This window comes from Sus scrofa, chromosome 1 (genome assembly GCF_000003025.6).
Source record: "Sus scrofa isolate TJ Tabasco breed Duroc chromosome 1, Sscrofa11.1, whole genome shotgun sequence".
Lineage (NCBI taxonomy): Eukaryota > Metazoa > Chordata > Mammalia > Artiodactyla > Suidae > Sus > Sus scrofa.
The window spans coordinates 76,115,042-76,132,442 of NC_010443.5; the positions used below are offsets into that span (position 1 = coordinate 76,115,042).

Consider the following 17,401-nt stretch of genomic DNA (forward strand, 5'->3'; position numbering starts at 1 on the left):
AAAATGCATTAGTAAAACAGGTAATCAGAATAGAAATAATTTCACTAAAGTCGTTTCCTTTTACATTAACAAAATATAGCATGTGTAAAAACGTTGGCAAAATAAATCAGAGTATGTACCAATAGAACATTTCTCATAAATGAGACAGGAAACTAAGGAAAATGGAAAACCAGAAGTTTTTCAGAGTTGGTATTAATAATTTAAAGCACACCTGGACAGGAGTTCCCTCATGGCTCAGCAGGTTAAGGATCTGGTGTTGTCACTGCTATGGCATGGGTTTGATCCTTGCCCCAGGAACTTCTACATGCTACAGGTGTGGCCATAATAAATAAATAAAGTACACCTGGACAATTTCATCCCTAATTGTTGCTTAATACCAAGTTTTCTAGAAGCCCTATGGGAAATTCCAATAATTACAAATGATCTGCCAAAGATAAATGCCTGAAAGGACAATAAGATCATTTAGAACAGAGAAACTATCCAGGATTTTTGCCAATATTTTTACTTACTTATCATTTAACCAAATCCAAAAAATACCACCAAATAGTCATTTTAATAGTAAGAGTTACAGCCAATGACTTGAATACTAACAAATAATTTCAAATAACTATCCAAATATCATTTTATTGAGGACTGGTGTTATTCTTCTTAAATTACCCATTTAACAATTCATGTACAAGACTCCACAGAATGGCTGAATGGTAAATGCTAATGCTAAAACAATTTAAACAGAAACTACATATTCATTATACAAAAATTTAATGCATATAAATCAAAAGTAGACAAGAACAAGAAAAAGCATTTATTTTATTAATGCGATGGGATTTTAAACTCTATTTTTTCTTTCCCCTATAATTAGAAAATTAAATTAAAAAGACAATAACAACTACTTGTCCCTTCATATTAATGTCTGACATTGGCTTTTTTAAAAAAACGCCTGTCAAAACAACTCCTTTCATAAGCCTTGTCTTTTGTATGTTAGAACCTTGGGAACTCACCCTAGTGAATAAAGAGAAAGTCTTCTAAAGTTCGTGGATTCTGCACCGGTCAGGAATCCAGTGAAATATAAATGTTTGAGACTTAGCATTTAAATGGAGACTGCTAGTTATTTGAATTTAAAGCCCGAGATAAATAATTGGCCTTTATATTTTTTAGCTTACTGACCTGTAAGGAGTGAGTATATTGAGAGGTGGAGGCTGTTCACAAACATCATATGTTTCTTGTAACGGAATGGGCAAAGTCTTGCGGTCAAAAAGCTGCTGATCTTGAATTGTAGAACTTCGGAAAGCTTTTCTCATTGTTATATCTTGCAAAGACACTAAAACAAAAATGCAAAATGTATTTTACTTTATTTTACTAAGATGATTTAACATAAGGACAAATTCATATACTGTATTTGTTTAAAAGTCAGTATGGCTCAGACAGTTGTGTGTGTAGCGGCTTATGAATTAAGAACCATACTTTAAATGCTCTATCACTATTTCCCAGATCACTTTGTACTTAGTTTTCCCAATCAGATGAGTTTTAATGCAACTTTTGATTTCCAAGATCAGAAGGTTCTAATGACATCTGAAGCATATTCTACATTTCCCATCAAACATACTTCTTTTCTCTACCTGCCATTCCCAGTCCCCACCAACATACATTCTCTTCTTTTTCTCTATAATCTTTTTTCCGTCTCCCTTTATTAATTCTACTCACCTTATACAACTGAAGGAATTAGTTATCAGTGGCATTCTGAGCTAAACACACTAGTTCTCTATGCTATCGAGACTGTATCATATGCATACTATAAATTAAACTTAATGTAAACAATGAAATTTTCAAGTACTGGGCAACCTGTATTAGTGTCTATTTCACTTATCTTTTATCGTGTACTATAAAGCTCTCCATTTAACCATAAGCTCTTGAAGACTGAGACTACCTTGCACATCAGTGTCTCTAGTAACTAGCACAGCCCTATCATATGAAGATTTAAAATAATTTACTCATTTTCTTTTGGACTGTGTAGCATGTTAAAATAAGAAATGTAACAAAATACTAGATTCTTAACCCAGTGATCTTCCGGTATTGAAAAATCAGGTGATTTCCTACATATTTAACATAGCTTTAAGTACAGATAAATGTTCTATACCATGAGAGGTCAGTATTATATAATCATAACAATTCTTAAATTATTTTTCTCCCTAAAATAATATCTCTTTCATCCTAACAAATAAAATTCACTCAACATTAATGTTTGGATCTATGAAATAAGTAGAACAATGAGGCTGGCTATGCAATAGCCACACCAGGATTGCATTCCCAGCGATTCCACTGCTACCTGACTTGTAATACATTTAAAAACACCAAAATAACATTCAAAGGAGAAGAGTTTATTCCCACTATGACTAAAAGGTAGCATGAGAGATATTTAATGAGTACGTACACTATGGTGCTAAATGCTTTCACAGATTTTTACTTAACCTTTACAATTTAATGATAGGAATTATTATTCCATTTTTAAACGTAAGAAAACAGATCTATCTGCCTTTGAGGCTAATCCCTTTGCCACAATGCCACGCACTGTTCCTTTGGCTCCTGTCAAAAGTGGTCTCTGTTTTCCGCAATCAAAATGGATTTCTTGCCACCTTCCTATCCTATCCCACTTATTAACTCTAAGTATGAAACCCAGTGTTTAATTTCCCAAAACTTTCTTGGTACAGGATATAAAGAACATGTAAAGTAATAAGCACTTTTCTATCTTCAGCTCCTCTCATTTATCATTTCTCTTACTTGTTAACAGACCACTACAACAAAGCCTCTTCCAGCTGCCAAGAGTGACATCTGATATCACTTAGTGTTATACAACACAGTAAGTCAGCACAGTATATTCGTAAACATAACTGAATTATACTTATAATTTGCTTAAAAATTCAGTTTTTTAACATTTTCTAAATTATATTGGTAGTTCTCACTGTTACTTACTATTTAATGATAATGTAAAAACCCAAAATGTTGATATTATACCCTATATTATTGCATATGTAATATTACTTTATTTGAACTTTCACTAAGTTAAAAAAGTCTAGGTTAAATAACTTGAAAATTCCTCTATCCAATATTCCCAAAACAATTTCAAATTAAGTAGTTCAACTTTTAGATTATGAATACTTCCCCAATGTTCCATGTAATTCTATAAGAAACTGAACAACTCTGATGATAGTTGTTGGCACACTAAGAATTTTTGTAACATTTAAATACATCTTAAATTATTTACTAGTATCTGTATTTTCATTTTCAATTTTAATGGGAATGCTAAAATATTGGTTAAAATTTAATAGTATTTTTAAACTATTAATTTTTATTTCTGTTACATAAAAGAACTGCCTTGTATTTCTATATTATCAGAGGAAATGTATTCATAACTTACATGTTAAAGTTATTTTAAAAAGAAAATTTGAATGCAAAAGACACATTAGAAAGTATGGCCACACCATACTACCCAAAGCAATCTACAGATTCAATGCAATCCCTATCAAATTACCCATGACAGTTTTCACAGAACTAGAACAAACAATCCAAACATTTATATGGAACCACAAAAGACCCAGAATCGCCAAAGCAATCCTGAGAAACAAAAATCAAGCAGGAGGCATAACTCTCCCAGACTTCAAGAAATACTACAAAGCCACAGTCATCAAGACAGTGTGGTACTGGTATCAAAACAGACAGACAGACCAATGGAACAGAATAGAGAATCCGGAAATAAACCCTGACACCTATGCTCAATGAATCTTTGACAAGGGAGGCAAGAACAGAAAATGGGAAAAAGAAAGTCTATTCAGCAAGCATTGCTGGGAAATCTGGACAGCTGCATGCAAAGCAATGAAACTAGAACACACCTCACACCATGCACAAAAATAAACTCACAATGGCTGAAAGACTTAAATATACGACAGGACACCATCAAACTCCTAGAAGAGAACATAGGCAAAACACTCTCTGACATCAACATCATGAATATTTTCTCAGGTTAGTCTCCCAAAGCAATAGAAATTAGAGCAAAAATAAACCCATGGGACCTCATCAAACTGAAAAGCTTTCGCACAGCAAAGGAAACCCAAAAGAAAACAAAAAGACAACTTACTGAATGGGAGAAAATAGTTTCAAATGATGCAACCGACAAGGGCTTAATCTCTAGAATATATAAACAACTTATACAACCCAACAGCAAAAAAACCAATCAATCAATGGAAAAATGGGCAAAAGACCTGAATAGACTGTTCTCCAAGGAAGATATACAGATGGCCAACAATCACATGAAAAAATGCTCAACATCGCTGAGTATAAGAGAAATGCAAATCAAAACTACCATGAGATACCACCTCACACCAGTCAGAATGGCCATCATTAATAAATCCACAAATAACAAGTGCTGGAGGGGCTGTGGAGAAAAGGGAACCCTCCTGCACTGTTGGTGGGAATGTCAACTGATACAGCCACTATGGAGAACAGTTTGGAGATACCTTAGAAATCTATACATAGAACTTCCATATGACCCCACAATCCCACTCTTGGGCATCTATCCGGACAAAACTCTACTTAAAAGAGACACGTGCACCCGCATGTTCCTTGCAGCACTATTCACAATAGCCAGGACATGGAAACAATCCAAATATCCATCGACAGATGATTGGATTCGGAAGAGGTGGTATATATACACAATGGAATACTACTCAGCCATAAAAAAGAATGACATAATGCCATTTGCAGCAACATGGATGGAACTAGAGACTCTCATACTGAGTGAAATTAGCCAGAAAGACAAAGACAAATACCATATGATATCACTTATAACTGGAATCTAATATCCAGCACAAATGAACATCTCCTCAGAAGAGAAAATCATGGACTTGGAGAAGAGACTTGTGGCTGCTTGATGGGAGGGGGAGGGAGTGGGAGGGATCGGGAGCTTGGGCTTATTGGACACAACTTAGAATAGATTTACAAGGAGATCCTGATGAGTAGCATTGAGAACTATGTCTAGATACTCATGTTGCAACAGAAGAAAGGGTGGGGGAAAAAATGTAATTGTAATGTACACATGTAAGGATAACCTGACCCCGTTGCTGTACAGTGGGAAAATAAAAAGAAAAGAAAGTATGGCCACAAAACATTTTTTTTTAACATTAACAATGATTTTATTTCAAGAATTTCATGGGACTTCTTATTCTGACTCAGTGGGTTGAGGACCGGAAGTCTCTGTGAGGACGCAGGTTCAATCCCTGGCCTGGCTCAGTGGGCTAAGGATCCAGCATTGCTGTGAGGGTGCAGATGCGGCTCAGATCCAGTATTGCTGTGGCTGTGGCACAGGCTCCAGTTGCAGCTCTGATTTGACCCCTGACCCGGGTACTTCCACAGGTGCGGCTGTAAAAAGAAAAAAAAGAACTTCATGAAGTATAACCAATATACAGAAAAATGTTTCAAAGGATAACAAGAAAAACATCCCACAGAATGGGAGAAAATCACTGCAACTCAGAGGATTTGGGATTTGGATCCCCAATATATATTGAATTCTCATAACTCAGTAATAAAAAGAAAAACAATCCCAATTAAAAATGAGAAAAGGATCTAAACAGATATTTCTCCAAAAAAGATACACAAATTGCCATTAAGTCACTTAAACCCTGGTTTTAAGTCCTAGCTCCACCACTTTCCTTCTTGATGACTTGTCTCTAAATGGCTTATTAGCAATGAAAAGATGATTGACATCATTAGTCATCAGGGAAATGCCAATACATTCCACAAAATGAAACAGTATTAAAAACGTTATGCTAAGAAATTAAAGAAGCCATTTATAAAAGATCATATATTGCATGACTCCAATTACATAATATAAATGTCCAGAATAGGCAAATCCATAGAGACATAAAGTAGGTTAGTCATTACTAGAGGCTGGGGAGAATGGGAGATGGGAAGTGAGTACTACTGGATATAGAGTTTCTTTTTAGGGTTAAGAAAATGTTCTAAAACTGATTGCAGTGAGAGTTGCATAACTGTGAAAATACTAAAAGCCATTGAATCATATACTTTAGATGAGTTAATTGTAGGGTGCATGAAATGTATCTCAATAAAGCTGTTTTTTTTTTTTTGTTTGTTTTAAGTATTGTCTTGTTTTTTTCTCATATCCAGACCTATGAGTTTCTATCTCTGCATGCAGTAGAAAGCTGGCATAGTAAGTTTTCACCTCTCCTTATTCAGGCATTAGGTTAAGTTAGAACAAGTTGGTTCAATAACTAAAACATCCATAATTATATTCTTTTTGCTTTTTCCAGTGATATCCTTCAATTTTTTTCAAGTTTAGATCTATTATATGACTTGCATTTATAATAAAAATATTATTCTACAAAAAAAAAATTTTTGGCCATACCCATGGCATGCTGAAGTTCCCATGCCAGGGATCAAACCTGTACCGCATCAGTGACCCAGGCCACAGTGGTGACAATCCCAGGTCCTTAACTTACTGAGCCACCAGGGAACTCCTACAAAAATACTTTTAAGACAGGGCTGTAAGAGATTCACACTAATTCTCTAAGTAGATAAGAGAAAATTATGTTATTAGTAGTTTCATTTCTTTTTGTTTAAAAAGGAAGAGGCATTTGAGAAACATTACCATTCAATGTATCCTATCAAGGCCTGAAATGTGTTTTTTGTTTGTTTGTGTTGCTTTTTTAGGGCCATACCTGCAGCATATGGAAGTTCCGAGGCTAGGGGTCAAATTGGAGCTGTAGCTTCCAGCGTACACCACAGCCACAGCAATGCCAGATCTGAGCCACGTCTTTGACCTACCCATAGCTCATGGCAATGCTGGATCCTTAATCCACTGAGCAAGGACAGGGATCAAACCCATATCCTCATGGATGCTAGTTGGATTTGTTAGTGCTGAGCCACAAGGGAACTCCAGGGCATGAAATGTTTTACCACTAAAGTTTCTATGATTATTACAGCCTGTAAAGTGTTTTTTAAAAAAAAAACAAAAAACAAAAAACTCTGATATCCCTAGTTTAGTATCTCAGTATATTTTTGTCCTATATACTAGCATTTTGGGTTGGTTTTTTTGGGGGGGGATATAGTTATTTAAAATGAGAAGTAACAACAGAACTAGAACAAAATTTTTAAATTTGTATGAAAACACAAAAGACCCTGAAATAGCCAAAGTAATCTTGAGAAAGAAAAATGGGAGGTGGAGTAATCAGGCTCCCTGACTTTAGACTATACTACAAAGCTAGTGTCATCAAAACAGTGTGGTAGTGGCATAGAAACAGCATAGAGATCAACAGAACAGGATAAAAAGCCCAGAAATAAACCCATGCACCTATGGTCAATTAATACAACAAAGGAGGCAAGAACATACACAATGGAGACAAAATAGTCTCTCCAATAAGTGGTGCTTGGACAACTACACATAAAAGAATGAAATTAAAACATTCTCTAACACCATATACAAAAATAAACTCAACATGGATTAAAGACCTAAGTAAATGTAAAACTGGATACTATGAAACTTCTAGAGGAAAACATAAGGAGAACACTCTTTGACATAAATTGCAGCAATATCTTTTGGGATCTGTCTCTTAGAGTAATGGAAATAAAAAGAAAAATAAACAAATGCGACCTAATTAAACTTAACAGCTTTTGCACAGCAATGGAAACCATAACAAAATGAAAAGACAACCTATACACTGGGAGAAAATATTTGCAAACAGTGCTACCTACAAGGGATTGATTTCCAAAATATACAAACAGCTCATACAACTCAAAATAAAAAAAAAACCTAGCAATTCCATCAAAAAATCGGCAGGAGGAGTTCCGGTCGTGGCGCAGTGGTTAACGAATCCGACTAGGAACCATGAGGTTGCGGGTTCGATCCCTGCCCTCGCTCAGTGGGTTAACGATCCGGCGTTGCCGTGAGCTGTGGTGTAGGTTGCAGACGCGGCTTGGATCCCGCGTTGCTGTGGCTCTGGCGTAGGCCGGTGGCTACAGCTCCGATTCAACCCTAGCACGGAACCTCCATATGCCGCGGGAGCGGCCCAAGAAATAGCAACAACAACAACAACAACAACAACAACAAAAAGACAAAAGACAAAAATGGGCAGGAGACCTAAACAGACATTTCTCCAAAGAAGATATATAGGTGGCCAAACAGCACATGAAAAGATGCTCAACATCATTAATTATTACAGAAGTGCAAATCAAAACTACAATGAGATATTACCTCATACCAGTCAGAATGTCCATCATCAAAAAGTCTACAAATAAAAAATGCTGGAAAGGGTGTGGAGAAAAAGAAACTCTCCAACATTGTTGGTGCGAATGTAAACTGGTGCAGCTACTATGGAGAACAGTATGAAGGTTCCTTTAAAAAACTAAAATTAGAGCTACTATGTGATACTGCAATCCCACTCCAAACATATATTTGGACAAAACTATAATTCAAAAAGATACATGCACCCCAAAGTGCACTGCAGCACTATTTACAATAGCCAGGACATGGAAGCAACCTAAATGTCTACTGACAGATGAACGGATAAAGAAGATTATATATTTAATGGAATATTAGCCATAAAAAAGAATGAAATAATGCCATTTACAGCAAATGGATGGACCCAGAGATTATTATACTAAGTGAAGTAAGTCAGACAAAGACAAGTATCATAAGATACCACTTACGTGTGGAATCTAAAAAGAAAAAGATACAAATGAACTTATTTACAAAACATAAACAGACTCACAGACACAGAAAACAAATTGATGACTACTCAAGAAGAATGGGGATAAAGTGGGAGGTTGGGATTAACATAGGTATAAAATAGATAATCACCAAGAACCTACTGTATAGCACAGGGAACTATACTCAATATTTTGTAATAACCTATAAAGGAAAAGAATCTGAAAAAGAATATATATATACACACATACATACATCAAACACACACATATATATATACAATGAATAAAAATAATGGTAATAATTATTTTAAAAGTTTATAAAAATGGGAGCTAACATTTAAATAATAAGGTCAGATTTTAGCAATTTAGCAATATATACACACAAAAGCATATTAAAAGGAACTGCATTCTTACAGAAGTAAACCTAAGAATTTCAGGACATTTTCAAATGATTTTTATTTCTAAGACAAAAGTATAAAAATAAATTATAAGGGAGAAAAGAAAGAAAATGGAGGAAAAGTCTGGTTGAAAAATTTACATCAAAAAATGAGGCGCTATTAGCATACAAAAAGAAGAGGTAAATAAGGAAAAAAAGAGTAGAAAACCCAAGAGACTCATACTAATGGCATTTATAGATAATCCACTGATCTACTAGAGCACGTACTGCATGGTTAAATTCGTATTTTGTGTGTTTGTGTGTATATACTTATTTCTTTGATTAATATTAAGTACATTTCCCCCATTACTGTTTTTTTTTAACAAATTCATGTTTAATATTGTTCTTACATTCATCCCTCTTAACCTAAAACATACATGTGAAAGAAAACACAATAGGAATAAACTTACATTCTTCTTCTTTAGGATCAAGCTGTGTAACACTAACAGATAAACGGTCCACACGTTCTTGTAATGAGTTAACTCTGAAGGAAAAACTATGTGCTTCATTGAATAATTCTCCAAAAATATCTTCAGCATATTTACCTAAGCAAAAATGAAGCATATATCATAAAATTTAATGTGATCAGAGATAAATGTCAAAATTTTAACATTTTACAGTGCTGTCTCAATGAATTTGGCATTATTTGAAACCAGTTTTAACTTTAAACCCTAAATTAACCCAACTGTGATAGAGTGGGAAAAACCACACACCCTGGGTAATACCTTTTTTTAAAATTTTTGTATATATTCTTTTTTAAATTAAAGTACAATTGATTTACAATGTTCCTTGAATTTCTGTTGTACAGCAAAGTGACCCAGTCATGGAAATAATGGTTTTAAATACTAGTTCTACCATTTTCTGGTAGGTGACTTGTGTCTAAAATGGAAATACTCTCCTGTTTTATCCAGGGGATACTTTAAATTTTCTCTCATTCTATTTTTTCTTTTTCTTTCTTTCTTTTTTTTTTTAGGGCCTCATCTGAAGCATATCAAAGTTCCCTGTCTAGGGGTCGAAAAGCAGCTGTAGCTGCAGGCCTATGCCACAGCTACATGGATCAGAAACCCACTGAGCAAGGCCAGGGATTGAACCTGCATCCTCAGAGACACTGTGTTGGGCTCCCAACCCACTGAGCCACAATGGGAAGTTCACCTCATTCTAGTTTCTTTCTCTCTTTTTTTTTTCTTTAGAGCCACACCCGCAGCACATGGAGTTCCCGGCTCAGGGTCCAATTGGAGTTGTAGCCGCTGGCCTACACCAGAGCCATAGCAACGCGGGATCCAAGCTGCGTCTGTGACCTATGCCACAGCTCACAGCAACGCCAGATCCTTAACCCACTGAGCGAGGCCAGGGATTCAACCCGCAACCTTTCTGGTTCCTAGGCAGATTCGCTAACCCCTGAGCCACAATGGGAACTCATTCTAATTTCTTAAAAATCATAAATATAAAATCACTGTATTCCTCTAGTCATGCAAATTTTCATTCCATTACTGTAAAGAATAAGACAAAATAATCCCATTCTAAAAAGATTTCTAGTAAATTTTTGGTCTTTTTGTCTTTTCTAGGGTTGCACATGTGGCATATGGAGATTCCCAGGCTAGGGGTCTCATCAGAGCTGTAGCCCTCTGGCCTACTCCAGAACCACAGCAATGTGGGATCTGAGCCACGTCTGCAACCTACAGCACAGCTCATGGTAATGCCGGATCCTTAACCCACTGAGCTAGGCCAGGGATCAAACAGGCAACCTCATGGTTCCTAGTCGGATTCGTTAACCACTGAGCCGTGAAGGGAACTCCTCTAGTAAATCCTTTTACTAGAAATTTCTATCTAGTAAATAAGTCAGGTAGAAGTTTTAGATGACTTATAATTAAAAAAGGTTCAAGTGTATTTAGAACATATAAAGAAATGAATACTCACAATATAGAGATGAGCCAATCACTATCTGTATCTTTGAATTTAAAAAATTGATGGTCTTCCTAAATCAAGACATTTTAGACACAAGCATTCTAAGTTAAATGTAGCTCAACAGTAAGCTTTTAGAGACAGTTCCTGTAACAGAATACTAAATACTAATAAAATAAATCCATTAATCTTACCAGTTTACATTTCAACAATGCTGTCTTTTTTCAAAGCACTTCAATATATTATCAGTTAAATCAACAAACATTTACTGAGGCCTCAGCCTGTACCTGGTAGGTATATTTCCTACTGAAGAAACCAAAAAATAAAGCATAAAATTCCTGTTCTAAAATATTTTATAATCTTTAGGGAAAAAAATTAGAATTTAATATCTTTATAATAAATCAAGAGAAAAGGATAATTTTGTACATTTTCATTCAATTACATGCATTCTCTAAACCAGAATGGCTGAGGATGTCTTACTTGCCAGACAATGTAGCAGATGCTAGATATAAAAATGACTGAAAGAAGGTCTCTGACACTGATAATTTTTTTTTCTTTTTTGGACCACACCCTTGGTATATGGAAGTTCCAAGGGTAGGGGTCTACTTGGAGCTGCAGCTGCCGGCCTATACAACAGCTGCAGCAATGCCAGATCTGAGCCATGTCTGCAACCTACACCACAGCTCGCAGCAATGCCAAATCCTTCAACCCACTGAGTAAGGCCAGGGATCGAACCCTCATAGATACAGTTGGATTCTTAACCTGCTGAGCCACAGTGGGAACTCCTGACACTGATGATTTTTGAACAGAGGGAGAAACAAACGTTTAAATAAACATGAAAACCGATTTAATAAACAAATCCAAATCTTTGTTCCATTCACTTTGAGGCCTTGGCATCAATTTCCTCACCTGTAAAATAGGAATAAAGATATCTCCTTCAAAAAAAAAATTATAAGAAAAGAAGACCAAAAGCAGAGGGGTTGGTGGTAGAGTACCTGATACAGGATAGGAGCTCAACAGACAACTCTTATTATAAAATGAGGTAAGAGCCACAGAGCACAAAGAAAGAAGCACCACATTTGGGAGTGAGATGGTATCAGAGACACTTCCAGAGTTCCTCCCGCAGATTAAGAGAAGCATCCCAGGTAGAAGAAAAGGCAAGTATAAAGTTTTTCATTTATTCATCAAATGTTAGGGATAAAGAGATGGAAGAATTTTATCCCTATAAGAACTCAGTTTAATATTCAGATCTTTAACTTATGATCTGTACATCACTTGAAATTATAAGCAGATTCTTTATGCATTTGCATTTTTCTGGAAAGAGGGCCTATAGTTTCTTGGGTTTTAACAGATTTTTTAAAAAGATTCTACACTTTCCCACCTCAGCTTTAAGTGACAAAACACTTCAGTGAATAAGATGAACACCCCATCTGTTCTCTTTTCATATCCCTTACTTTCCAAGTCTACCTCCTCCTTCCCTCCCAGAGTGAGTGAAAGGAATTTTGCAATGTGAAACTAATTGTGTTATGTACCTGTATTTCAACTAACCTTACATTATACTATGTCTTTACTCAAGAATCTATGAAATTTCATTATCTCTGATGTTAAAACCTAAATCCTCTCATCTAACATTGTTCTCTATAACCAAATTCCACCATACATATCCAATGTCATTTGCCCCTTTAATCCCCCTTTAATATTTATAATATTAAATGCCCCTTTAATATATTTTATTATAAATAAATATATTAATATATTTTATTATAAATATATTAATATTTTATTATAAATATGATTATAATAAAGATATATTTATTTTTGCCTCCTTTCATTTGGCTACTTCTTCATGCAAGTTGAAATGCCTTCTTCTCCATCTTCCAAATTCTTTTGTTCCTTCAAGGCCCAATTCAATTCAATTTCATTTGGCAAGACTCCTCTAATGACTTCACCTATACTTATCTCCATTTTCTCAGTTCCTGTAAACTAGAACTCGTGATTTTAATTATACACATGCTCACTATTTGAAACTCACAGAATGGTTTCAGTGTTCATCACATTAGACTCTTCAACTAAATGGCATATGTTCTTTTCGGATAAGAAACATGTACCTTCATCACATAGCAAAGTCTTCAGTGTTATCCACATTCATTGTCTATCTATTATGTAATGTCTTATCAAGCCGATCTATTTATTCACCCTCCTACCCATCTACTTTGCTATCTATCTGTCAAATTTTCTATGATTGAGCACAAGAAGTACAGTACACTCTATCAGCTCATCTTGGCAGCATGAACTATATTCATGAACTGACTATATTTAGCATTAGAAAGGCCCTGGGAAGAGAAAATGGTAAAAGATCTCTCAAGTAATTAGAGTCACAATGGTTGTTAAATACGCTAGCAATAAGATGGGGAAAAACTGGATATAACAGAAGAAATTTAAACAAAGTGAACTCGAGGTTTTCAGTAATTATTATAAAACAGAATTTTGTTCTACTAGGAAAAACAACTGAACTGGGATGTACATTTTTGCAAGGAAGAGGTCAGGATAATGTACAGCCCCAAGCCATGCTGAACCCTGAGGTTGACCTTCATTACCGTGTGCTATAGGATTCTGGTGTTAGCAATAGGACCAAGGTGAAAATCTCAATTACCTAGAACCATTTTGAATAGCCTAGTTCTCTAAGTGATTCAGAATTATTTAAGGCATTAACTATTATTTTAACTACTGAACCAATGTAAAACTACTGATGTAAAGTCAGATATAAAATCTACTCTAAGCTTCCCTGTCTTCTTAAAAAAATTTAAACATAATTTAAACTTTTCTTGAGGACTCATAGTCATGAACTGATTATGAGAAACAACTGCATTCAAATACATACGAATATTTGCTTTTAAATGGCCTCCTTCCAGTTTTTAATGTTGCTTTTTCCCTTTTTCCTTTGCTATAAACTACCTCTTTTGGTTGGCTCCAGTAATGCCTGCTTCTATTCCCTCCCTCCATATCTCCTCTTTTAATGCTCTGAAGCATAAATGTTTGGAAACATCATCAAACCTGTCTGAACTATCAAAGTAAAAGTAAACAAGTCTGAAAAAGGATCAATTGGTTATTTTAAGTGCATAGTCTTCAGTGCTTAGGCTTGTTTATTCTGGCTACCTAGAGGCCTTTTAAATTTAATTCTAGGTTCTCAACCATGTCAAGTGGGAAAGCTGCCAAAGAGCTTAATTTTAGGGAGGTAAACTATTGTTATACCTTGTAACAATATTTTATGCTTTTTTTTCTGAATCTCTAGGAACTGCTTAGAAAAAAGCCTCTGATTCCAAGTCTGAAGCATCTAAACATTTTTACAATGTATTTAATTTATTTCTATTTTCAGAGTTTGGCTGTGACATGACCATGTGCTTGCTGACGTATTGATTATATGGACTATATCAGACTTGAAAAAATTCCTTAAATTTTCACCTTTAGGCTATGTGAGAAATGGGTTAGTACTGCAAAACTGACACCCTTAATCATTACATTAGTTCTAAATTCTATATTCAAAATATACCTAAAACAAGATGCTTACATTAGGTCCATATTCATTTCAATTTAAAGAAATATTTTAACCAAATTTATTAGTAATTTCTGTGCTCTTAACATGTATTTTAATATTTACATACACATGCACCCATATACATGTAGTATATCTAAATTTCATATGAAGTTATGTTATGTTACATTTTAATAAACCCAATTAGTGCTAGCAAATGACTTTAAACAATATGGTTAATCATATATTAATAAACTTTCTAGGATTTCTGACTTGTCTCAAAAGTACACACCATACTGAATTTCTCAAGGAAGAAAAATATAAACAATATATTGTTAGTGATTCACTTCTAGTAACATAAAAAAAAAAACCCCACCAAATGGGACAAGAAATATACTTAAATTCAAACAAATAGCCTTTTAATTTACTTTTACAACCATTTCACACGCAATGTAGGAATTTAGTGCTCTCACCAAGAACATTCTAACATAAATTTTCTTTTTGATCATCCTGTGGGATATTGAGTTCCTGGTCCAGGGATCAGATCCAAGCCACAATTGTAACTTATGCCAGATCCTTAATCCACTGTGCTGGGCTATGGATGGAACCTGTGTCCCAGGGTTCCAGAGACGAGGCCAATCCCATTGCGCCAAAGTGGGAACTCTTTAAATACAACTTTTTATGTTCTCTGGCTACATGTGTATGTCCCAATGCTCTCACTTGAAACAAATCAAGAGATTAACAACATCTTTTTACCTTGTGCTAAGTACTCAATTATAAAAAGAAAGGAGAAGAGTTAAAAGAAAAAGAAAAGAGGAGCCAATACTGCTTATAAAGTCAATCTACGTGGGTGGGTATGGCTGATAAATCTATGAGTACTTATATAAGATATCTAGGCCAAGAACATATTGTCTTATCTTTAAAATGAAATATAGTCTAATAAATGCTAATCAACTCAAAAAATAAACTGGATTTAAAAAAATTCTAACATTAAATTTAGAATAAATGGGAAATAATTCCTCAACCTAGCTCAATTCTGTAATCTTACAATGAAAACATACTGCCTCTCTTCTCCTCCCCTAACCTGCACCTTCAAAAGGCCTTTATTATCTAACTAACCTGCTTAACTTCTATATGCCAGAGTCCAGGTTTACTTGTTACTTTCATATCATGCTATAAATCAAGACACTTGACTGACATCCTAATGTCTTTTAGACAATTCACTTGACTAACCTAATCCTCAGCCTAATTCTACATCATTCACTTTTAGATATTTAAATAATATAAAAATATTTCCTTAGGCTACTAAGATATATACAAAGAGAAAGATATCCCAAAATACCAATAGCTGAAACCTTTAAAAAAGTAAACAGCAATTACAAGCAAGCAAAAGCACAATCCTAGCCTTTGCCTTTCATAGAACAAACCATATTTTATTCATTAATTTATTTTTCCTTTTTTAGCCACCCCACGGTATATGGAGGTCCTGGGCCAGGGATCAGATTGCAGCTGTAGTTGCGAACATCACACCTGCAGCAATGCTGGATCCTTTAACCCACTGTGCTGGGACAGGGATCGAACCAGTGTCCTGGTGCTGTCGAGATGCTGCCGATCCTGTTGCACCACAGCGGGAACTCCGATCAAACAATATTTCAAAAACAATCTCAGTCATTTTTATCCATAATGTGATTCTGTTCCTAAAGATTCTGTCCTTATTTCCCTTTCCCAGTGGAAACATGCAGGGGAAGAAGAAATGATTCTAAAACTCATTAATTTTATTTAAAATGATTATATTTTTCAAGATAATTTTGTGCTCTTGTCATCAAATATTCCCCACCCCAAAATTAGTCACAAGAATATCATCTTAATATCCTAAAGCATAACATTCTTGTTTGTATTATTTTTAATTGATATAAAAAGACTTACTCAGGCTACTTAGCTGTCTAATTATGTTTGCCAAAGAAATATTGGTCACACATTCCAGTTCATTCTTAATTCCTCTAGGCAGCGCTGTGTGGCACAAGTGCCTAGGATCGATGTTTCTTTTCACTAATGGCATCTTGAGATCAACCTCTGTGCCAGTTCACCTGTAGGAAATCAAACAATAAATTAATATTTTTCAATTTCAACCAACACAGAGACCTTATCTTTCACATTTAACAAGAAAATATTTGCTAGCATGAGACTAGTGAAAGCAGAGTCACCTGACTAAATATGTCAAAACTGATTTAACCCCTTTTTTACCTTCAGTTATTGGAATGTCAACATCATATCAAATAATTTTTCAAAAACTTACTTTCAATGTTTGTTGCTTCACAGTGAACTCAAAATCATAATCACCATTATTCTCCTAAAACCACTGATTTTACTTACTACAAGGGATTTTGTTCTACAGAGTTAGTATGAAAGGTCCTTTCTAAGGAAGTACCTAAGAGGATTAAAGAAGCTGCAAGAATAGTATCAAATTTGTATTTTCACATAAAATGTATCAGGCATTCAATAGCTCAGAAATCAAATATCCAGGTAGACCCACAACCGTAATCTCATCAAAACCAACCAAATCTTTATTTAACTGATCAAATAGTTCAAATTCTTTGAATTACAGTCAGTCCTCACCTCCCAGGTTTTCCCTATGCAGAAATTTCAGCTTCCACAGTTGAGTTAAATAAATACCAGTCTCCCAACAACATGGCTCCAATTTCACCTACCACAGTATACTAACTGTAACTACATAAATACAAACTCCTTTGCTGGCACTTCAGTTCATAAATCACTATGTTAATAAGAGATGCACATCATGATCAGTGACCAATCACATC

The 17,401-nt window shown here is 34.9% G+C and overlaps 1 protein-coding gene across 10 annotated transcripts in view; it reads right to left on the reverse strand.

Annotated features, from left to right (window-relative positions):
• The window catches only part of WASF1 (WAS protein family member 1), a 72,741-nt gene that overhangs the window by 7,447 nt on the left and 47,893 nt on the right, over window positions 1-17,401 (reverse strand). For 9 of the 10 annotated variants that reach the window (XM_021091110.1, XM_021091107.1, XM_021091088.1 and 6 more), the window contains exons 2-4: window positions 16,509-16,669; window positions 9,559-9,693; window positions 1,165-1,318 (exon numbers count right to left, since the gene is read on the reverse strand). In XM_021091110.1, the coding sequence (XP_020946769.1) occupies window positions 1,165-1,318; window positions 9,559-9,693; window positions 16,509-16,641 (422 nt within the window). In that variant the 5' untranslated portion in view covers window positions 16,642-16,669. Of the gene's footprint in view, window positions 1-1,164; window positions 1,319-9,558; window positions 9,694-11,065; window positions 11,125-16,508; window positions 16,670-17,401 lie in introns of those variants that run through there. The other variant, XM_021091113.1, reaches the window with a different exon arrangement.